Here is an 18,091-nt window from a genome sequence, read left to right as displayed (position 1 = left end):
TTCAAAATAATTGAACGTTTTGACAACGTGCAAAACGCAAAATTTACATTGTGTTTCAAAATGAGTCTTCGCGGTAAGTTAAAATGGTGAGCCAACAACAAATATTTTCAACATTTTAATTTTTTTCCCCATGTAAATTGTTTTAAAAAAAAACATTGCTTAATTTTTTTGATACAAAATGTGTATTTAGTAGGAGATTCGTAATATTTGGCAAATCTGCAATGCCTATCCTTTTAGAGCAGTAAAAATAATATAACATGTCATAACAATGATGAGTGATAAATAACTTTGTTTGAATTAAAATTGTTTAAGATATTGCATGATCTGTTACTATAAATAGTTTCTGAGCAGTCAAAAGGCACCTTAATATTTAAAAAAATACGCGACTACTGGATCGGATTTAAACTCGCGATAAAATCCGATACTCCAAAAATCAGGACGTTACTATTGCGCTTTATCGTCCGAAATTAGGGCGTGAATAAATATGAGCTTCGTTGGTGGGAAGGCGTGTCTTGGCCCCCATCGACGCCACGAGACGTTTCAAATGCGGCAAACGAGCGTTAATTTTAACCCTCAGCGTTCGGGTCCCCCCGCCACCGCGCTCTTCGTACCTTCGGGAAAGGCCGCCAAAAAGCCCCGCGCGTAGTCCTCCGCCCACCCGAGCGCTCCGGCCAGGTCGAGGTCGTCGTCGGCGTTCGCCGTTCCGCGCGCCACCACCGGCGAGCCGCCGGCGTCGCCGCCCAGTCGCCGACAGACGGCCTCCGCCCAACGGGAGGCCGGGAATGCCGGCGAGTCCTGAGAGAGAGAGAGAGATGTTAAGACTCCGCCCACGAGCGCCCATCCGCTCCGCCCTCACCTTGGGAACCTGGCAGGCGCACAGGACTTTGCCGGAAGATTTTTGGAGCGTCAGCAGCATGACGTGGGCGGAAGGACGTGCCGAGCTCACCGCGTTCACCGTCTTCATCAAGACCTGAAGCCACAACGCTTAACATTAAGCGGAGAACCGTTATTGTGATTACGGCAAGTGGCTTCGTTCCGACTCAATTTCAACCACTGCGTTTCTCCAATTAGGAAGGTTTTTCCAAAAAGGAATAAGACGTACCCCCAAGGACGCGGCGTCCACCATATCCACCAGCACTGCTTCCTGCCTGTTGGTCTCCAACACCAGGCGAGCGTGCCCCGCCGCCTGCGGAGAGCGGCCTATCGTTGAGCGCCGCCCAAAGACCGTGTGCGGTCGATTGGTCGCCGCTCTTTTGGTCGCCCGACCGCGACAACGGGCGACCAAAAGACCGACGACCAAAAGACCGACGACCAAAAGACCGGCGACAAAACAAGGTAAAACAACACGGTCTACGCATCAATAAAAGCCAACAATGGCCATGAGCAGTTTCACTGAGCCGACGTGTGAGAGTTTGTATGTACATGCGTTGTCCCTTTAAGAAGCTACGTCCGTCAGGGTCTTAACAAGTTCTCCAACAAAAAACAATAAAAGTCCGGGAAATTTGGAGCTTTTCTTTAGCCTGATAATTAATAGGGCATTAAGTATGACTAAATAGTAATTCGCAGTTTGTATTTAGGGAATTTGAGCAACAATTTAAATGGTAATTATCGCTTACCTTCCGGGCGACCAATCGACCGTGTACCCCCAAAGACCCCCCCACCCCTGAGCGCTTTTATTCACTCACCCGCTTGGTCTCCAGCTTGCGGAGCGCCGTGTTGCTCCGCCTCTGCAGCGCCTTCAGACGAGACCGCGCTTCCGTTCGCTGCCACTGGGGGACGGGCGTGTTGTCGGCCAACTGCCCACGAGATTAAATCGTTCAATTAAAAAAAAAAACTCATTTTGTTTGTTGTAGGATAAAGGGGCGGTGCTCACATCAGACAAGGCGCCCACATCTTTGGAGAGACGTTGGGCCGAGTCCAGGCAGGAAGAGGCGGCGGCGGTCAGGCGGGCCTCCAGCGAGTCCACTTGACCGATGAGCGCTCGCCCCGCCTCGCGGGCCTAAAGCGGACGGCGACGTCAACCGGCGTCAATTGGCGGCGCGCGCGTCCCGCAGACCTGCTCGGCGTCCGTCCCAGTTACGGCCACCACGCGACTGATCCCTTTGATCGGCTGCCGCTCCGACACGATGACCAGGTCGCCGATGGCGCCCGTCCGCGCTAGGTGTCTGAAATTTCGGTGGTCGCCGTCAATGATTTCGACGACGTCACGTTGAACGTCTTTATTCGAGTACAGAGTATGGGCGTCGATGGCGCTCTCACGTTCCGCAGCAGAGTTCCACCGAAGTCCGCGGGGCGCCGTCCGAAAGCTCCGCCGTGACCACTCGGACGGGATCCGGATAGGCCTGAAGACGGCGAACCGGTCGCGTGACCCGTCGGGCCGGAGTCGGCGAGGACGTTCGGTCGGCGTACCTCGTCGATGGTGCGGATGCCCGCCAGGGCCAGGGCGTCCTCCAGGGGGACTTCCCGCACCAGCACGGCCCCGTCGGCGGACGCCGCCTCCCGGACGACGGCCTCCACTCGCTGGAGCTGATCGGCGTCGGGCGAGCCCTGGACGGGAATGAGCTCGTTAGTTTGGGGGCATTTTAAGGTTCCTCGTTAACTCGTTGGCCGCCAACGACGGCGCCGTTTTGACCGCAGAAGAACGAATGTGACACATCCTGTGTTGGGCTCTCCTTCCTCACCTTGACGCTGAAGTCGAAGCGAAGGCGGCGGGCCGACACGTGCGACCCTCGTTGGTGGACGGACGGGCCCAGGACGTCCCGCAGGGCGAAGTTGAGCAGGTGCGTGGCCGTGTGGTTCTTCATGCACGCTACGCGGTGAGCCTGTGGACCGCCAACGCAAAAAAGTGCGCTATTGCGTCTGCCTCTTTCGGACCGTTATCATAAAAATAAACGGCCCCGTATGAGACGTTTGACGGCGCGTCGTTTGGCTCGGTTCACTCTCACCTGGTCCAGATAGAGGTGCACGACATCCCCGGTCCGGAGGACGTCGGCGGCGCTGACCCAGTGGAAGACGTAACCCCCCGCTTTGGACACGGCTTCCACCGAGAAGGGCACTTCCTGGCGGAACAGGACGTCATTGTCGCGCGAGGTTGCACCCGGGGCGAGCTAGCCGGCTCGCCGTGAGCCCACCTGCAGGTCGTCCCGCACAAAGTATCCGCGGTCGGCGTCCTGTCCGCCCTGCTCGGCGTAGAAGCACGTGCGGTCAAGAACGACGGCGTAGCGCCGCCCCGGCTCCGCCCGAGGCACCGAGGCCTCGCCGTCCAGCACGGCCAGTACGCGGGCTCGGCATTCCGGGAACTCTGGAGGAAAATCGGCGATAAGCACTCGACACTGACAAAGGAACTGGCGGCCATCTTGAGACAGAGAATTCCTCAGTCAAATTGATTTCTAGAGTGATTGTTCAATACATAGTTGCTATATCAGATGCCATTGACAGCTTTAGTTGTGGAATTCATTTGGAGTGGGAGGGGCTAATAAAAGACCACCTACCGTATCGTCGTCCTCGTAAGCGGTATTCGTACTTGGGGGCGTCGTCCGTGTGCGGCACGTCCATTTGGCGCAGACGGTCTAGCGCGAGCGCGCCTGGCTTGCGGTCGTCGTTGTCGTCGGCGAGTCTCTCCGCCCCGTTCCGGTTTCGCTCGGCGGCGAGTAGGCGCTCCACCTGGGCCTGGTCCACGGCCGCGCCCTCCTCGTCCAGCACCAGCTGAATCAGGTCTAGGGGGAAGCCCAGGTCCCGGTGCAACGAGCATGCCACCTGGGCTGATATTTTTTTGAAACCATGCAAAATAAGGAAGTCAATAAGTCAAAACGCATATAAACAAAGGATTCAAATGTAAACAGATCTCAAATCAGTGGTGTCAAACACTTTGGACGGTTCCATGTAGGAAAACTGACCGGGAAAGATCCCCTGGCTTTGGGGGTCCAAAGTGCGGAGAGTGCGTCGGATGAGGCCGCGTCCCCGTCGCAGACTAGACAGGAATTGCTCCTCGTTCTCGTTGATGAGGTCCATGGTCTGCGGGGGTAGACGTCAGCCCTTCTGTCGTCCTCGTCGTCGTCGTCCTATGGCGGCGGCCGACTCACCCATTGGGTTTCACGTCGCAGCTCCGGGTAAACGTCCCCCTGTGCGCACACCCAAATCCATACAACACATTCAATTGACATCCTCATTTGAGGCTTGTTTTTGGGGGTCATCCCATAAAAAGGAAAATAAATGGTACTAATACGTTACCAGGCTGCACGCCACGTGGGGTACCAGGCTGGCCAGCGTGCCCGGGGGTGCCTGCAGGATTTCGACACAGTAGCGTACCGCCCGCCTCAGGATCCTCCTCAGCACCAATCTGAGGGCGGGGTCACAAAGAGGCGTCACTTCACGAGAGCGAGATGAAAACGGCGTGACGGATGACCACTTTGACTCCAGGATTTTTGTTTAAATGACGCCATTTTGGGAACTCGTAGCACCTCAAAAAAATACTCACTCGGCGCCCGACATGCCGGGATGGACCCCGTCGGCGATGCAGACGGCCAGCGTGCGCGCGTGGTCGGCCACCACCCGGTACGCCGCGTCCAGTCGCGCCTCGGGGCCCGTGCGCCCGCCGTACGGCGGGGCGCCGCTCTTCTGCCGGATGGCCTCCATCAGCGGGGCGAACAGGTCCGTGTCGTAGTTGGAGTTTTTGCCCTGGAGGACGCTCAGCAGGCGCTCCAGACCCAGGCCCGTGTCCACGCTGCGGGCGGGCAGAACCCGCAGCTCGCCGTCCATCTCCCTGTCGCCCCCCCCAAAAATTACTTTCTAAATTTGGACTTCTATCATTTGGATGAAAATGGCTTCCAAATCGAGATGTGGTGTGGATTTTCCACCAATGACAGTCAGAGGAATTGGGAAAGAAATTCTACTACGGACGTACCGGCTGTATTCCATGAAGACCAGGTTCCAGATCTCCAGCACGTCCGGGTGGCCGCCGTTGACCAAAGCGGCGGCTCGGCGCCCCCCCACGCGGTCGTAGTGGATCTCGGTGCAGGGGCCGCACGGGCCCGTGTCGCCCATCTCCCAGAAGTTCTCCTTCATCCCGAACGGGAGGAGACGCTCCGGAGGCACCCTGACGGGGAGCGGGCGACCATTCGGGTCAGCGGGTCGGACCGCCGAAGCGAGAGCCACCTACCCGAGGTCCAGCCAGACGCGGCGAGTCTCCTCGTCGGCCGGCAGCCCCGAAGCGGCGTCGCCGCCAAAGTAAGAAACGTAGAGGCGGTCGGGCGCGATCCCGTATCGCTCCGTCAACAGCGTCCAAGCCGTAGCGCACGCCTCTTCCTGTGGAGCGCCGCGTCATTTCCGTTAGCGGCGTATCGATTAGCCCCAATCTAAATACAGTCAGACCTCGTCATACGACCGCTCGTCATACAATATGCTCGTCTTACGACGGAAATTTCGATCGACTAATTCGCCCGAGATACGATCAAAATTCCGTGATGCGACCAAGCCAGGTGGCCATGGCACTGTCTTTTTTGCATCTCTTTCGTGTATAACAATATCTACGAGCACCGAATGATTTATTCAGACGAGTTCCGACCAGGTTACATTAAACGCATGTTTGAGTCTGTCTGTATATATTAATCCAAGTTAATTTAAATTTGTTTGTTCCGTTTACGAGTGCGTTGTAGTGGAAACAGAACCCGAAGCGGTTATCGTCATATAGGGGGGGGTGCCGGAGCCAGACCGCTTACTTTGAAGTAGTCGCCGAAGGACCAGTTTCCCATCATCTCAAAGAAGGTGTGGTGGTAGACGTCCTTGCCCACGTCGTCCAGGTCGTTGTGCTTTCCGCCGGCCCGCACGCACTTCTGACTGTTGACCACGCGGCGGTACGATGCCATGGCACTGCGAGGGTCCGCCGTGCCCAACAGGAGGGGCTTGAACTGACCAAAACAAAACGATCGTCAAGACATGGAAAAAAAACTGAGCTTTTCAGAATTGCAGAGTAAACCGTCCATACATTTCAATTGGAAGATGACGCTTTCACTGCCAGAATCATGCCAATATTTTAGAATGACCTTGCCCAGACATGACTTTTTAAATGGACTTATTTATGTTTCTATTGGGAAACACGCACTTGGTGGAGTAGCACCACTAATGTCGTTGTACGCAGCTGTTGTATAATGATAAGGCTTTTGACTTTGTTTGACTTGACTTGACATTTACGGTTTAGATTTAGAACTTATTATTTAGCTAATACTGAAGTTGCTAAATATTGTTGAAAATGTGCACTCACACAAAAAGGTGACTTTTGCCACCATATTTAAAAAATAAATAAATACATTTAAAAGACTATGAGAAAATGGTGCCGTCCTAATCACCGACGGCTGCTTTGCTCGACTGACCTGGTTCATTCCGGCGTTGACGAAGAGCAAAGTGGGGTCCCCTCTGGGCCGGACGGGTGACGACGGGACCCGCAGGTGTCCGTGTTCGCCCTCGAAGAAGTCCACAAATGTCTGGCGGACTCGCGCGGCGCTCACCTCCGGGGGACACGCCGAGCTCTCTCGACGGAGCGGCGGCGGGTCGCCGGCTGCGAGGGCCGCCCGGCGGACGGAGCCCAAGCTCCGGCGAGCGAGCGTCCACATGGAAGGGCGAGCTGGAGACGAATTGAGCCGGAACACACGACTACGGTGGAAGAATCATTGATTGCTTCTTCTTCTTCTTAATATTATGGTTTATTGGCGGATGCTTGCTCACGTTTAGGCGCATTAGCGCCATCTACCGTCTTGGAGTGTAACTAGGCAGTGTTTCCCATGGGAAATCATCTGTCAACAAATCGTACGTTGTACTATTCCAAAAGAAAAAAAATAATATTACGAAAAATAAGTTTATTTTGTAATATTTCAAGATTCAAATGGTAATATTGAAAGAGTAAAGTCGATTTGTTGCTTATTTTTAATGGAATGTGAGCCGGAACCTGTTTGAATTTTCTGAGCATCCACTTTTGGCGACGTCTTTGTGACCACAAAAATGCTTTTCATGTAATTATTTTATTAAGTAATATATGTAATATGGGAAATAAAAATAATAAAATTACGATAAAAACAGCAGATTCGTTATTTTTTACACCACGTGTACCGGAAGTTGTTTGGGCCCCGTATTACCATACGTACTAAAAATCTATATTTTGAATTGTGCCCCTCCGTTACGGCAAAAACGTCCAAATACGATCCTAAATCATACCCAATGGCAAAATTATTTCAAACGGTATCTTTCTTATTATTTTGTGTCTGATAAACATTTACAAACAAAAAAATGAAGAAAATTAAGGTGCACAAAAGTTGTAAAGTCCAAATGTGAAAAAACATCCCTATTTATTACCAGTAAGGGGGAAAATGAGGAAAGAAGAAAAAAACAGACACTGGGTGAAAATTGGCCAATAAAAATATCTACAAAAACACTCAAAAATATTTAAGTTAATTTCAGTCAGAAACGTCCAACTTCCTCCCGTTCAACAAGAAATGGAAATCTTGCGAATTCAATGGCAGCCAATGAGCTGACAATGCTCCAAAATAAATAGGAAGTGACTAGAAACGAGCCACGGGAGAGACAGTCAACCATCTATGTGCAATTTTCCAAAAATTGCTTTTTTTGGATCAACTTTTATTTCTGTTTAACCAGTGAAACACTTACCGGCAACTCATCGACTAAGTTTTTGAGAGTTCAAATTAACTTCAAAAATAGTTTTTTAAAAATGCAACACCGGACGTCAATTACCGGCGGTGGCCTGCTCCCTAAGCCCCGCCCACTCCGCGCGTTGGCATCCCTCAGTGGAGGGAGGACGACGAGGCGGCGTCCGACGGCGGGATCGCCGCGGCCGGCGAGCGTTGGCCGGCCGGCGGCCGGGGGTTGAGACGAGGGGGGGGCGGGTCGGAGGGCCGGATGAGGGGCGGCGGCTGCTGAGGGCTGGGGCGGGGCTGCTGCTGCTGGAGGGGCGGCGGCTGCCGGTGCAGGGAGGGCGTGGCCGGCAGCGAGGGCCGCAGCAGGGGGGGCGGCTGCTGCTGGAGCGAGGAGGCGGGGCCCGACGTGGCGCCGCCCTGGGACCGAGACGAGCCCGCCGCCACCGCCGCGGGAGACCCCCCCGACGCCACCTGAGCCTTTTAAGGCAAGGGGAAAGAAGGGGCGTGGCCTAAGTCGAGCCATCACTCGGCGGGGGTTTGTGTTCGGCCGCTCACCTCGTCGTCCTCGTCGTCCGTGCTCCTCCCGGAGGGCGTGACCGAAGCGTTCTTGGACTCCTCCCCGCCCCCGTCGCCTTGCTCCGCCTCCCACTCTTGAAGGACCTCCTCCAGGTTGAAGCGGCGCCGGTAGTTGACAAAGAAGTTCTTGACCTGTCCCAGCGTTTTGTTGCCGATGACATCGGCGATGGCCTGGAAGTCTTTGCCGTACTTCCTGACTCCTGAACGAGACAATTCGGGTCAGCCGTCCAATCAAATACAAAGAAAAGGGAGGGGGGGGCGTCACCTTGAACGGCGAGCAGCTGCTCGTCAGTGGTCCAGCGAGCGTTCACCTTCTGAGCACTCTGCAAGCGTTAAAACAAAAAAAATGGGTGAGATGTGTTGACGTATTGTCCGGACTATAAGTTGCTATTTTTTTTCATAGTTTGGCTAGGCCTGTGACATTTTTTTCTCTCTGACAACCAAAAGCCTGTTATTTTGGATTTTTTAGGCTATGGTTATACCAAAAAAACATGTTGCAATAAGTGTGGCCTAATTAGCCTGCTGTTGTCCATTTAATTATTTTTACTTTAATGCTTTGACTGCCTAAAGTATTTTAGCAAAAATAAAAACAGTCGTATCAAATGCACGAATGAAAACTTACTACGACGCATAGACCGGCGGAAATAGAGCATTTTTTGTGTTTGTTTTAATCATTATATGACAAATTGGGCGATGTTGGCCAGTGGACTTTGGCGACCCACCTCGGGCAGGCGGAAGTCGTTAATTCCCGGATCCAAGAAGTGCTTGAGTCCGCTGTTCATCTGCTTGGCGTTTTGAACCTGAACGAGACAAAAGCAAAAGACGTGGATGCCTGCAAGAATCAGGTAGCCCGGGGATGTCCAAATCCGAGCTTACCTGCCTCTTGAGGGACACCAGTTCCATGTCCAGCTGGCGCAGGAGGGCATTGGCGGCAGAGGGGCTGCAGGACACGGCCACCACGTCGTCCTGGGTCAAGTACATGCCTTTGGGGGGCCGGCAGCGCGAGCGCTGGTGATGACGGTGCTGCAGCGTCTGGTGCTCCCGTCGGCCCGGCGTCGACTTGGAGGCCGGCGCGGCGGGCTCCGCTGCCGGGTTCTGCCATCCCAACAACAACAAAAAAAGCTCTAAGTAAGATCTGGGATGACCGGCCCAGGCTTCACCGTTCCTTCTCGCAGTAAAGCTTGTCGTCATTTAGAGAAGAAAAAACCCAAGTGAACACTTATCTTTGTGTGCGGTCGATTGGTCACCGGTGTTTTGGTCCCCGGTCTTTTGGTCGCGGTCTTTTGGTCGCCCCGACCGCGACAACGGGCGACCAAAAGACCGGCGGCAAAACAAGGTAAAACAACATGGTCTACGCATCAATAAAAGCCAAATGGCCATGAGCAGTTTCACTGAGCCGACGTGTGAGTGTATAAGAGTTTGTATGTACATGTGTTGTCCCTTTAAGAAGCTACGTCAGTCAGGGTCTTAACAAGTTCTCCAACAAAAAACAATAAAAGTCCGGGAAATTTGGAGCTTTTCTTTAGCCTAATAATTACTAGGGCATAAAGTATGACTAAATAGTAATTCGCAGTTTGTATTTAGGGAATTTGTGCAACGATTTAAATGGTAATTATCAATAACCTTCCGGGCGACCAATCGACCGTGGTACCCTTATCTTAGCTTAGGTTACCTCTTTCTTGGCTTCTCTATTGGGGTCGTAGTCGCTGTCGTTGGGTTCAGCCGGGTTGGCCTCTTCCATCTCCTCGTCGCTGCGGTGTCAACAACGGGGACAAGTTTATGCGCCGTTCACGAGCGGAAGGAGCAAATAAACCAAAAACTGTAGAAGAATAAGCATTTCTACTTTAAACAGCTTACAAAATCGGGAAAGAACAGAATTGTATGTTTTAAATCGGCATTGGCCATATCAATGCACCTTGATTTAGAATTGTTATCTACCAGAAACCTTTTTGATTTCAGTTTTGGGCCTATCCGTTCTTGCGTCAAGGGAGTCATGACAACGGTAGCTTTAAATAGTACGTAGCGTATTTTCTGGGACTTATTTTTTTTTTTTTATAAATGACTTATATTTTATTTGTCTTTTTTTCCCCCCTCCGAGTATCAAAAGCCTGTTTTTTGGGCTATAGTTATTCAAAAAACTAAATATTACATTAACAGAGTCTTTTTAGCCCGATGTTGTCCATTTAACTATTTTTACATTAAAGGATGTTTGTTCAAATAAAAAAATTGCTTAATTATGCTTTTTTTTGACTGGTGCGACTTAATAGTCCAAAAAATGTGGCACTCCTTAAAACTCCCTGAAAAATCTTAACTTGGATTATCTCTATTTAGTTGGAAAGCTAAAAAAAACGTAAAGCTAACGCTACCTGTCGCCCTGGTTGCTCCTGCTGGCCAGCTTGCGAGCCTGACGGTCCATCAGGCTGGTTCTGGACCGGGTCTTCTTCCACGAGTAGTAGTATTTAACCAGGCTGGAGATGGACTTATCTGGAAGCTGACGAGCCGCCGACCCATCAGCGAGCGGGAAGAATGGCGAAGAATGCGGCTCACCCGGAATGGGAGTGGTCCTACCATCTGCTGGATGCGGTGAAAACTCTTGCCGTGAAAACTGAAGGCTTGCTCAAACAGCACTTTGTCCTCCACCGTCCACTCGTCGGGGAAAGGCGTGAAGTTGGGGAGGTCGGCCAAAGACTTCTCGATGTTGTGTTTGTGCCAGAAGAGCATCCCCAGCGCCTGCGTGGCACGCCAGCTTTGACGGCAAAAACTGGCGGAAAGGTTCTTTGGCGGAGGGGACGCCCTACCTGCTCCACGTTGTAGCCGTGCTTCTCTTTAGCCAGCGCGATGTACTCGTCCACTGCGGAGGGAAAACGTTGTTACACAGACGGACCATCGCGCCGAACGCCGCGTGTCGGGCCGTCACTCACGTTTGGCGTCTTCGATGTCGTGAGAAGGCGACCACACCAACATGCCGCCCGTGTCCTTCTCCAAATACTTCCCCGAGCCTAAATCGCATCATCGTTAATTCAATAACACGCCACAGACGAGACAAACTATCATTGTTTTTGTTTTTTTGGTAGCCTCTTACCAGAAAACAGAGATCCACTTGCCCAGTACATATCGAAAATATTTCTTTCCTCCACACTACTGCACTTTTAACAACATTTAAGGGCAACACAATCTCATGAAAAAAATTTCTGCAAATGTGATGTTTGCAAAGACACCATTTTGTTTTGTCGCAGCACTAAAAAAAACAAATAAAAAAACAATGTCAAGGTGCACGCTGATGTCCCCTATGGAGCGCTCCTACCGACAAAAAGGCAGCCCGACACCCTAATAAAAGCTGACGAAAAAGGGCACGGGAAGCTCACTTTGGCTCTTTTGCCTCTCCTGCGTCAATGTCGTCAGCTTTGCCACATAATAGAAATTATGAGAATGCTCCCGTAAGCATATCAGACTAGGTGTGGTTGCATCACCATCATCGGCGGCCAAGTAGATTGATTTTTACGCGTCAGGTGGTAGCCTCGGCGCACTGTCCCCTGGCTAAGCGACTCGCTGTCTTGTCACATTCGCGCAAATACCCGTCAAAATATTGCACTACGTGCAAACGCCTAACATTACGAGGATATCTCCCTCGAGGCTCTCCAAAAATTGCGGGCATTTGTTGCACTTTGGCAGGAGCCTGGGTTCGGCGTCGCGTTCCGAGGCTACCGCGTCTTTCCACCGAGCGAACTCGCTCGCCCCCCGTCCCTCGGTCTCTCACCGGCCTCCAAGTCAGGAATGGCGGCCTGGTAGTCGGCTCCCACTCGCATCCCCACATCTGCGGACAAAAAAGCAAAAAAAACACTTGGTAACACATCGGACTTCGCTTCGGCTAGCCGGCTAACAGGCTAGCTAGCAGGCTGCCCGCTTCACTGCCTGCCCAGCGGCGGACGGACGGACGCCCCACCGTGCTCGTCGTCACTGCCGCTTTCGTCCGTCAAGTGTCCGTTGGAGGCGTTGGACGGACTCTTGGTGCCGTTGGAACGAGCCTTGCCCAAATACTCGGAACCTTTATCCATCATGCCCGGCATAGTGTCGCCCTTCTGCTCGACGGCCACCGCCGGACACCGCGGAAAGCACCGAGGGTCGCCGAAAAGAGCTTCGCTCGACGGACGCGCGGGTGCGCTTCCGCCTGGGTGTGCGTCGTCCGCGAGAGCGAGTCTTGTTTGGCTGTCGGAGGAGGGGGGAAGCCAAGGTCTGTTATTCACAAGCGGTCCTTGCTCGTTACGAGAGGACCTAATCCTCGCGGCGGACGGACAGACCAGCAGGCGGAGCTTGCAGTGAGGCCGAAGGGTGCGTTAAAGTAGATCCCTCCGCCAGCAGTCGACGCGACATAAACCTGTCAGTGTCCGGCCGCTAATGACATGTTTTTAGAATCCCCCAAATCCCACTTTTTACACGCTGTGCATGCATGCGTATACAATTGACACACAAATATTTAAATGCAGGCGTGCAAATGAAATTAAAGATGGTTGTGTCGTGTAGTAGAATTTTTTATTTGGGACTACTACTGTACAGCGACAAGCAAAGCGGATATGACGGCGACAGTGGCTTTGCTTTCCGCTGTCGTCATCACGTGGGGCGACGCGCATGCGCTCTGCTACCATCTCTTGTGTCTTTCCTTTCCCGGTGTTAGCAGCTAGCAAGCGCCTAATTTTCCGTCCCCTCTTAGCTTGTTTTATTTTGATACTTTAGCGCTCGAGTCTCCAAATGGCCGCCGCTGGGATACAGAGCCGAAAGAGGCTCCTGAACGAGGACATGACCAAGGTGGAGTTCGAGACCAGCGAGGAGGTGGACGTTACCCCCACGTTCGACACCATGGGCCTGCGGGAGGACCTGCTTCGCGGCATCTACGCTTACGGTAGGCCGGTGATCCGCGAGGCTTCTGGACGGAAGGCCAAAAGTGAATTAGGCCGATCCCTAGCCACTATTTTCGCTCCCCGTTCGACGCGACGTAAACACAGACTCCACTTTAGTCGGTGGAAAAGCACTTTGTCGTGTTTTGAAATGGTAAATGGAACTCGCGTGTTTCGGGTTAGCATTAGCAACTTATGCTAACACCCCACGGACGGACACTGCTCTTAGCAAGCGGGAAAAACTAAATATTAAACTACCTGTGTGTATATAAAAGGTAGAATTTTATACGGGATCATAAGAAAATAACGCAAGCTCTCGTTCATTTGAAAAGTTGATTGTGTTGTCGCCCCGGACATGTCCGGGCATCAGTTCATATCAATATGAAATGCTCATTTCAAATGTTAGCTGTTTTTGAATGGTTCTAGCTAGCAGACATTTTATAGTTAACGTGACTATTTCTGATCGTCCACTCTGCAAACACTTAAGTTGAATTTTGAGTTAATAATAATTACTTGCACGGTTGCTTTCTCAGGCTTCGAGAAGCCGTCGGCCATCCAGCAGCGAGCCATCAAGCAGATCATCAAAGGAAGAGACGTCATCGCCCAGTAAAGATTCTCCGCCGTCCCTCCCCGCTCCCGCGAAGTGGGCCCGGCGCTCAGCGACCTCCTTTTGCTTTCAGGTCCCAGTCTGGAACGGGAAAGACGGCCACCTTCTGCGTGTCGGTGCTACAGTGTCTGGACATCCAGGTCAGACCGACCCCGAAGCCCATCTTTTCCGCTCAATCTGACTCCGTATTTTTGCTGCACAGGTGAGGGAGACACAGGCCCTGATCTTGGCGCCCACCAGGGAGCTGGCGGGTCAGATCCAGAAGGTAAGCTTCAACCCCGCCCCTTCCCCGGCTCACCTTGGTGACCGCTCCGTTGCGTACAGGTGCTGCTGGCGCTGGGCGACTACATGAGCGTTCAGTGTCATGCGTGCATCGGCGGGACCAACGTGGGTGAGGACATCAGGAAGTTGGACTATGGCCAGCACGTGGTGTCGGGCACCCCCGGCCGAGTCTTTGGTGAGTGGAAGTCAAATATATGAGCAACTGCTATTTAGTGGTACGACTGCATACTGTTCTTGTTTTTCCCCTTTTTGTTGAAATCTTGTTTTGTGCAGACATGATCCGGCGCAGGAGTCTCCGTACACGCGCCATCAAGATGCTGGTTTTGGACGAGGCTGACGAGATGCTGAACAAAGGTGGGAATCGCGTTGGCCGCCGTTTGCGCCCACCCAGGCTGACCCCGGTGACCTTTCCGCCCGCCCGCAGGTTTCAAGGAGCAGATCTACGACGTGTACCGCTACCTGCCGCCCGCCACGCAGGTGGTCCTCATCAGCGCCACGCTGCCCCACGAGATCCTGGAGATGACCAACAAGTTCATGACCGACCCCATCCGGATCCTGGTCAAGCGGTAGGCGGATCTCCGCGTTGCCCCTCTCGTGCGAAAGTGCAGGACGAGCGAGCGTTTGTCTTCCCCAGTGATGAGTTGACGCTGGAGGGAATCAAGCAGTTCTTTGTGGCGGTGGAGCGCGAGGAGTGGAAGTTCGACACCTTGTGCGACCTTTACGACACGCTCACCATCACGCAGGCCGTCATCTTCTGCAACACCAAGCGCAAGGTGGGCGGGAAGGCGCCACCGGCCCGACGACTCGGGCTGACGCGGCCCCTTGCTTTCAGGTGGACTGGCTGACGGAAAAGATGCGAGAGGCCAACTTCACCGTCTCGTCCATGCACGGCGACATGCCGCAGAAGGAGCGCGAGTCCATCATGAAGGAGTTCCGCTCGGGAGCCAGGTATTCGCAAAAAACGACGGGCGGGGGTCCGGTCCCGACGAGCGTGTGACTGAGCGACCTGCTCGTACGTGCGCAGTCGCGTCTTGATCTCCACAGATGTTTGGGCGCGTGGTCTGGACGTTCCCCAGGTGTCCCTGATCATCAATTACGACCTGCCCAACAACAGAGAGTTGTACATCCACAGGTAGGCCCCGACTGGCTTCGCCCTCTTCACGCCGCCGAGCTTTGACCCCGCCGTCTCTTTGCTCCTTTTAGGATTGGCCGCTCGGGTCGCTACGGCCGTAAAGGTGTGGCCATCAACTTTGTCAAGAACGACGACATCAGGATCCTGCGGGACATCGAGCAGTACTACTCCACGCAGATTGACGAGATGCCCATGAACGGTAAATGCGTGGACCAGGCACCCGGTGCTTTTACGCGGGGGGGCCGCTGACGTCTTGTTTTTTTCTCCTCCGCAGTGGCCGATCTCATCTGACCTCCCCCTCTCGCTCTTCTTTTAGCGGCTGCTCTTTGTGTAAATATAGCCTGTTTTTTTGGATTTGGAATTTTTTTGTTACCGTGGCGATGCCTGGCAAAAAAAACTGTTGTCTGTTTGACCACGTGTTTATTTCACAATAAAAGTTCTTTGAAAAAGCTTTTGGTGGTGATCTTTCGGTTAAATGGGCTCATTAGCTGCTATGAAAATATTGACTAGCGCGCGAGAAGGCTGTTTTTTTTCCTAGGGAAGCGGGTGGGTCTTACCGGCTAAATCTGGCCTCTGAACCTTGAGTGAGAAGTCCACAACTGGGCACCCTTGTGTAATGCAGCCGAGGGAGATGATGTCCACGCACGGAGAGAAGTAATCCGTTATGTTTTCGGGTGTCACGCCTCCACTGGCTTCTATCAGAAGATGAGGGAATTCTTGCTTGACTGCGCTGGCTGCAACATGGAGTGCCTGTAGGAGAAAATGAGCAGAACATGATTTTTGCAAAATACACACTTCTACATGTGAAATGTTTAGGTTCCGAAATCTTTTGGGGTACAAATGACCGTTCCAATATACGAAAACAAGATTCAAGTTACGAAATCACCCAAAGCGTCAATACATGAACTGAATCTGTTATTTTTGTCATGATTGCATTGCGTTCTGTTTGAATTCATCACTTGAAGTTAAGGTGTGTTTTGTCTGTTGCCAAACTTAGCTACCTCACGCTTTTGCACCTGCACGAATAGAAAATGTTTATTCATTTTAATACATGAATCAATCATTTTCCTCATACTTTTATGTTTCTCACATCTTTCATACAAAACTGGGGCACTGAACATTTTTAGTTGCTCGTTCTTTTGAGGACTGCAACGAATTAGAGAATTTACCAACTGCTCTACTCATGAAAAATCCAAATTACGAAACAAGTTCATTTCCTAAGTAGAAGTGCCACCGTACTGCAAACAAAGCAGTGGCTTTCCATCCCATTTTGCTTTTCTACCCACCTGTGCCTGGAAGTTGTCTAGCATGACGATGTCTGCTCCCGCCGCGGCCGCCTCCATGGCCTCGTCTGTGGAGCGGCACTCCACTTCAATTTTACTGCTAAAACCGCACACGGATCTGGCGGCTTTCACGGCCTGTAGAACAGAAAATCCGTAAAGTCGCCATTCTGGATGGCGTCGCGCCGATGCCCACCTCCGTGATGCTTCCCGAAGCCCACACGTGGTTGTCCTTCAGCATCGCCATTCCGCTCAAGTCATGCCTGTGCGTGGACACGGCTCCCACCAGCATGGCGTATTTCTCCACCAAGCGGAATCCGGGCGTTGTTTTCCGCGTGCCCGCCACTTCTCCGCGCCACCCTCCCGTCGCCGCCATTTTTCGGAGCCGGGAACATCTGGTGGCGATCCCCGAGGCTCGGGCGAGACAGTTCAGAGCTGGCCTTTCGCCCAGGAGGACGCACCTGGCTGGGCCTCGCACCACGGCAGTCAGCGTGATGGCGTCGGGACCTAGGATTTAATTTAGGGGTGTCAAACTCGGTTTGGTTGGCGGGCCACCTGCATGTCGACTCGACCTCGTGGGCCGGACGCAAAGCAATTTTAAAAAGAGGCCCGCTCAGTTTTAGTCCATCAATTTGAGACGTCAATCCCAAAACTGATCAACGTCCAAAATATAACCCTTAAAGCGCCACCTTGGATTCAAGACATACCAATCTCATCTCCATCTTGGAAAATCCAATCCACGGTGCAGCCGACCTCTTGAAACACGGCTGTAAAGAAGGGACTTCCTGCCAAAATACTCCGGGGGCTTTTACACAGGAGCCTGGCCTCCACCTCTCGAGACCCCACACACACTCCGGCCGGGTCAAAGTTCGGCGTGTCCTCGGCTAGCCATGCCTTTGCTAGCTGCGCCACGGCGTGTGGTGGGAGTGAGTGAGCGGCTATTTGTCTGGAAGGGACCATTCTGTAATCACACAAAAATATGTTTTAAAGAAAGCACAGCTATTTCTTTTATCGTCACTATTATCACAAGAAATGTACAGCTTGCCTTTGCTAGTTAACAAATAACGATCTATGGCGTCCGCTAAGTGTGTTGCTAAATTCTTTTAATAAAATTGATATGCTGTTGTATCCAGTACGCATAATCATGCACATTACATTTAGAGAACGTTATAGTTATGGAGGGATTGAAGTTATTTAGGCCCTCCAGTTGTTTGGTACAGTAAAAGAAATCAAGGTATAAAACAAAAGGCTGTCATATCAGAAATCATATTTAAATGAACTCCGTGCAATGCAAATAAAATGCTATTAAGATTTTGACTTACTTTTGGGATTCTTCCTTGCGGTGGACTGACGGCATCAACCACTGAAAAACGTGACGTGGAATTTGACCCTCTGCGTTGGAATGTTTAGGAACAACAGAGGAAGTGTTAGCACTGCGGACATATTGATTCCAATCTTTCTCAGGAACGAGTGAACTATTCTCAACAATGTGACAAAAAGAAAAATACACATTGCTCATTTACTGTTACTGCTTTGTAAGAACATCATAACATACTACATTTATGTGATATGCTTTCTTATACACATTATCATCGAGAGATGAGTGCATATATCCACAAAAAGAAATATTTGGATTATGTTGACAGCAAAAGAGCACTATCCAAATTCAACATTACAGT

The 18,091-nt window shown here is 51.9% G+C and overlaps 4 protein-coding genes across 6 annotated transcripts; 1 reads left to right on the top strand and 3 right to left on the bottom strand.

The window, feature by feature from the left end:
* Window positions 1-102: 102 nt before the first annotated feature.
* Window positions 103-6,677, bottom strand: aars2 (alanyl-tRNA synthetase 2, mitochondrial (putative)). The gene is made up of 20 exons (XM_077606192.1): window positions 6,369-6,677; window positions 5,718-5,906; window positions 5,159-5,304; window positions 4,904-5,095; window positions 4,478-4,762; window positions 4,231-4,339; window positions 4,083-4,121; window positions 3,897-4,014; window positions 3,492-3,761; window positions 3,132-3,301; window positions 2,946-3,059; window positions 2,682-2,822; window positions 2,410-2,547; window positions 2,260-2,342; window positions 2,057-2,165; window positions 1,874-1,999; window positions 1,686-1,796; window positions 1,103-1,186; window positions 857-970; window positions 103-795 (listed from the first exon to the last, which is right to left on the bottom strand). Exons 1-20 carry the CDS (start codon window positions 6,606-6,608, stop codon window positions 574-576), a joined length of 3,000 nt encoding a protein of 999 aa, XP_077462318.1. The 5' UTR covers window positions 6,609-6,677; the 3' UTR covers window positions 103-573.
* Window positions 6,678-6,994: 317 nt separating this feature from the next.
* On the bottom strand, window positions 6,995-12,770 carry rcor3 (REST corepressor 3). Of its 3 annotated transcripts, XM_077604273.1 has the most exons (13): window positions 12,518-12,770; window positions 12,163-12,425; window positions 11,977-12,033; window positions 11,141-11,218; window positions 11,018-11,070; window positions 10,788-10,949; window positions 10,586-10,710; window positions 9,892-9,970; window positions 9,096-9,314; window positions 8,942-9,019; window positions 8,485-8,542; window positions 8,199-8,419; window positions 6,995-8,120 (listed from the first exon to the last, which is right to left on the bottom strand). In XM_077604273.1, the coding sequence occupies exons 2-13, from the start codon at window positions 12,284-12,286 to the stop codon at window positions 7,791-7,793; spliced, it is 1,584 nt and encodes a 527-aa protein (XP_077460399.1). In that variant the 5' UTR covers window positions 12,287-12,425; window positions 12,518-12,770; the 3' UTR covers window positions 6,995-7,790. The 3 variants fall into 3 exon arrangements, with proteins under 3 accessions (XP_077460399.1, XP_077460398.1, XP_077460400.1); XM_077604272.1 differs by lacking the exon at window positions 12,518-12,770 and having other exon boundaries at window positions 12,163-12,511; XM_077604274.1 differs by lacking the exons at window positions 11,977-12,033; window positions 12,163-12,425; window positions 12,518-12,770 and adding an exon at window positions 11,302-11,969.
* Window positions 12,771-12,806: 36 nt separating this feature from the next.
* Window positions 12,807-15,583, top strand: eif4a3 (eukaryotic translation initiation factor 4A3). Its single transcript, XM_077604275.1, has 12 exons — window positions 12,807-13,116; window positions 13,645-13,717; window positions 13,792-13,858; window positions 13,921-13,983; window positions 14,043-14,175; window positions 14,274-14,354; window positions 14,425-14,566; window positions 14,635-14,773; window positions 14,833-14,948; window positions 15,025-15,132; window positions 15,204-15,331; window positions 15,407-15,583. Exons 1-12 carry the CDS (start codon window positions 12,966-12,968, stop codon window positions 15,421-15,423), a joined length of 1,218 nt encoding a protein of 405 aa, XP_077460401.1. The 5' UTR covers window positions 12,807-12,965; the 3' UTR covers window positions 15,424-15,583.
* An 83-nt stretch (window positions 15,584-15,666) lies between these two features.
* On the bottom strand, window positions 15,667-17,372 carry LOC144077232 (nicotinate-nucleotide pyrophosphorylase [carboxylating]-like). Its single transcript, XM_077604798.1, has 4 exons — window positions 17,120-17,372; window positions 16,609-16,919; window positions 16,419-16,550; window positions 15,667-15,882 (listed from the first exon to the last, which is right to left on the bottom strand). Exons 1-4 carry the CDS (start codon window positions 17,370-17,372, stop codon window positions 15,667-15,669), a joined length of 912 nt encoding a protein of 303 aa, XP_077460924.1.
* Between the last annotated feature and the right edge of the window lie 719 nt (window positions 17,373-18,091).

Source organism: Stigmatopora argus, chromosome 7 (genome assembly GCF_051989625.1).
Source record: "Stigmatopora argus isolate UIUO_Sarg chromosome 7, RoL_Sarg_1.0, whole genome shotgun sequence".
Lineage (NCBI taxonomy): Eukaryota > Metazoa > Chordata > Actinopteri > Syngnathiformes > Syngnathidae > Stigmatopora > Stigmatopora argus.
The sequence above is the reverse complement of the archived record's forward strand: the minus strand, read 5'-3'. Positions and strand labels throughout refer to the sequence as shown.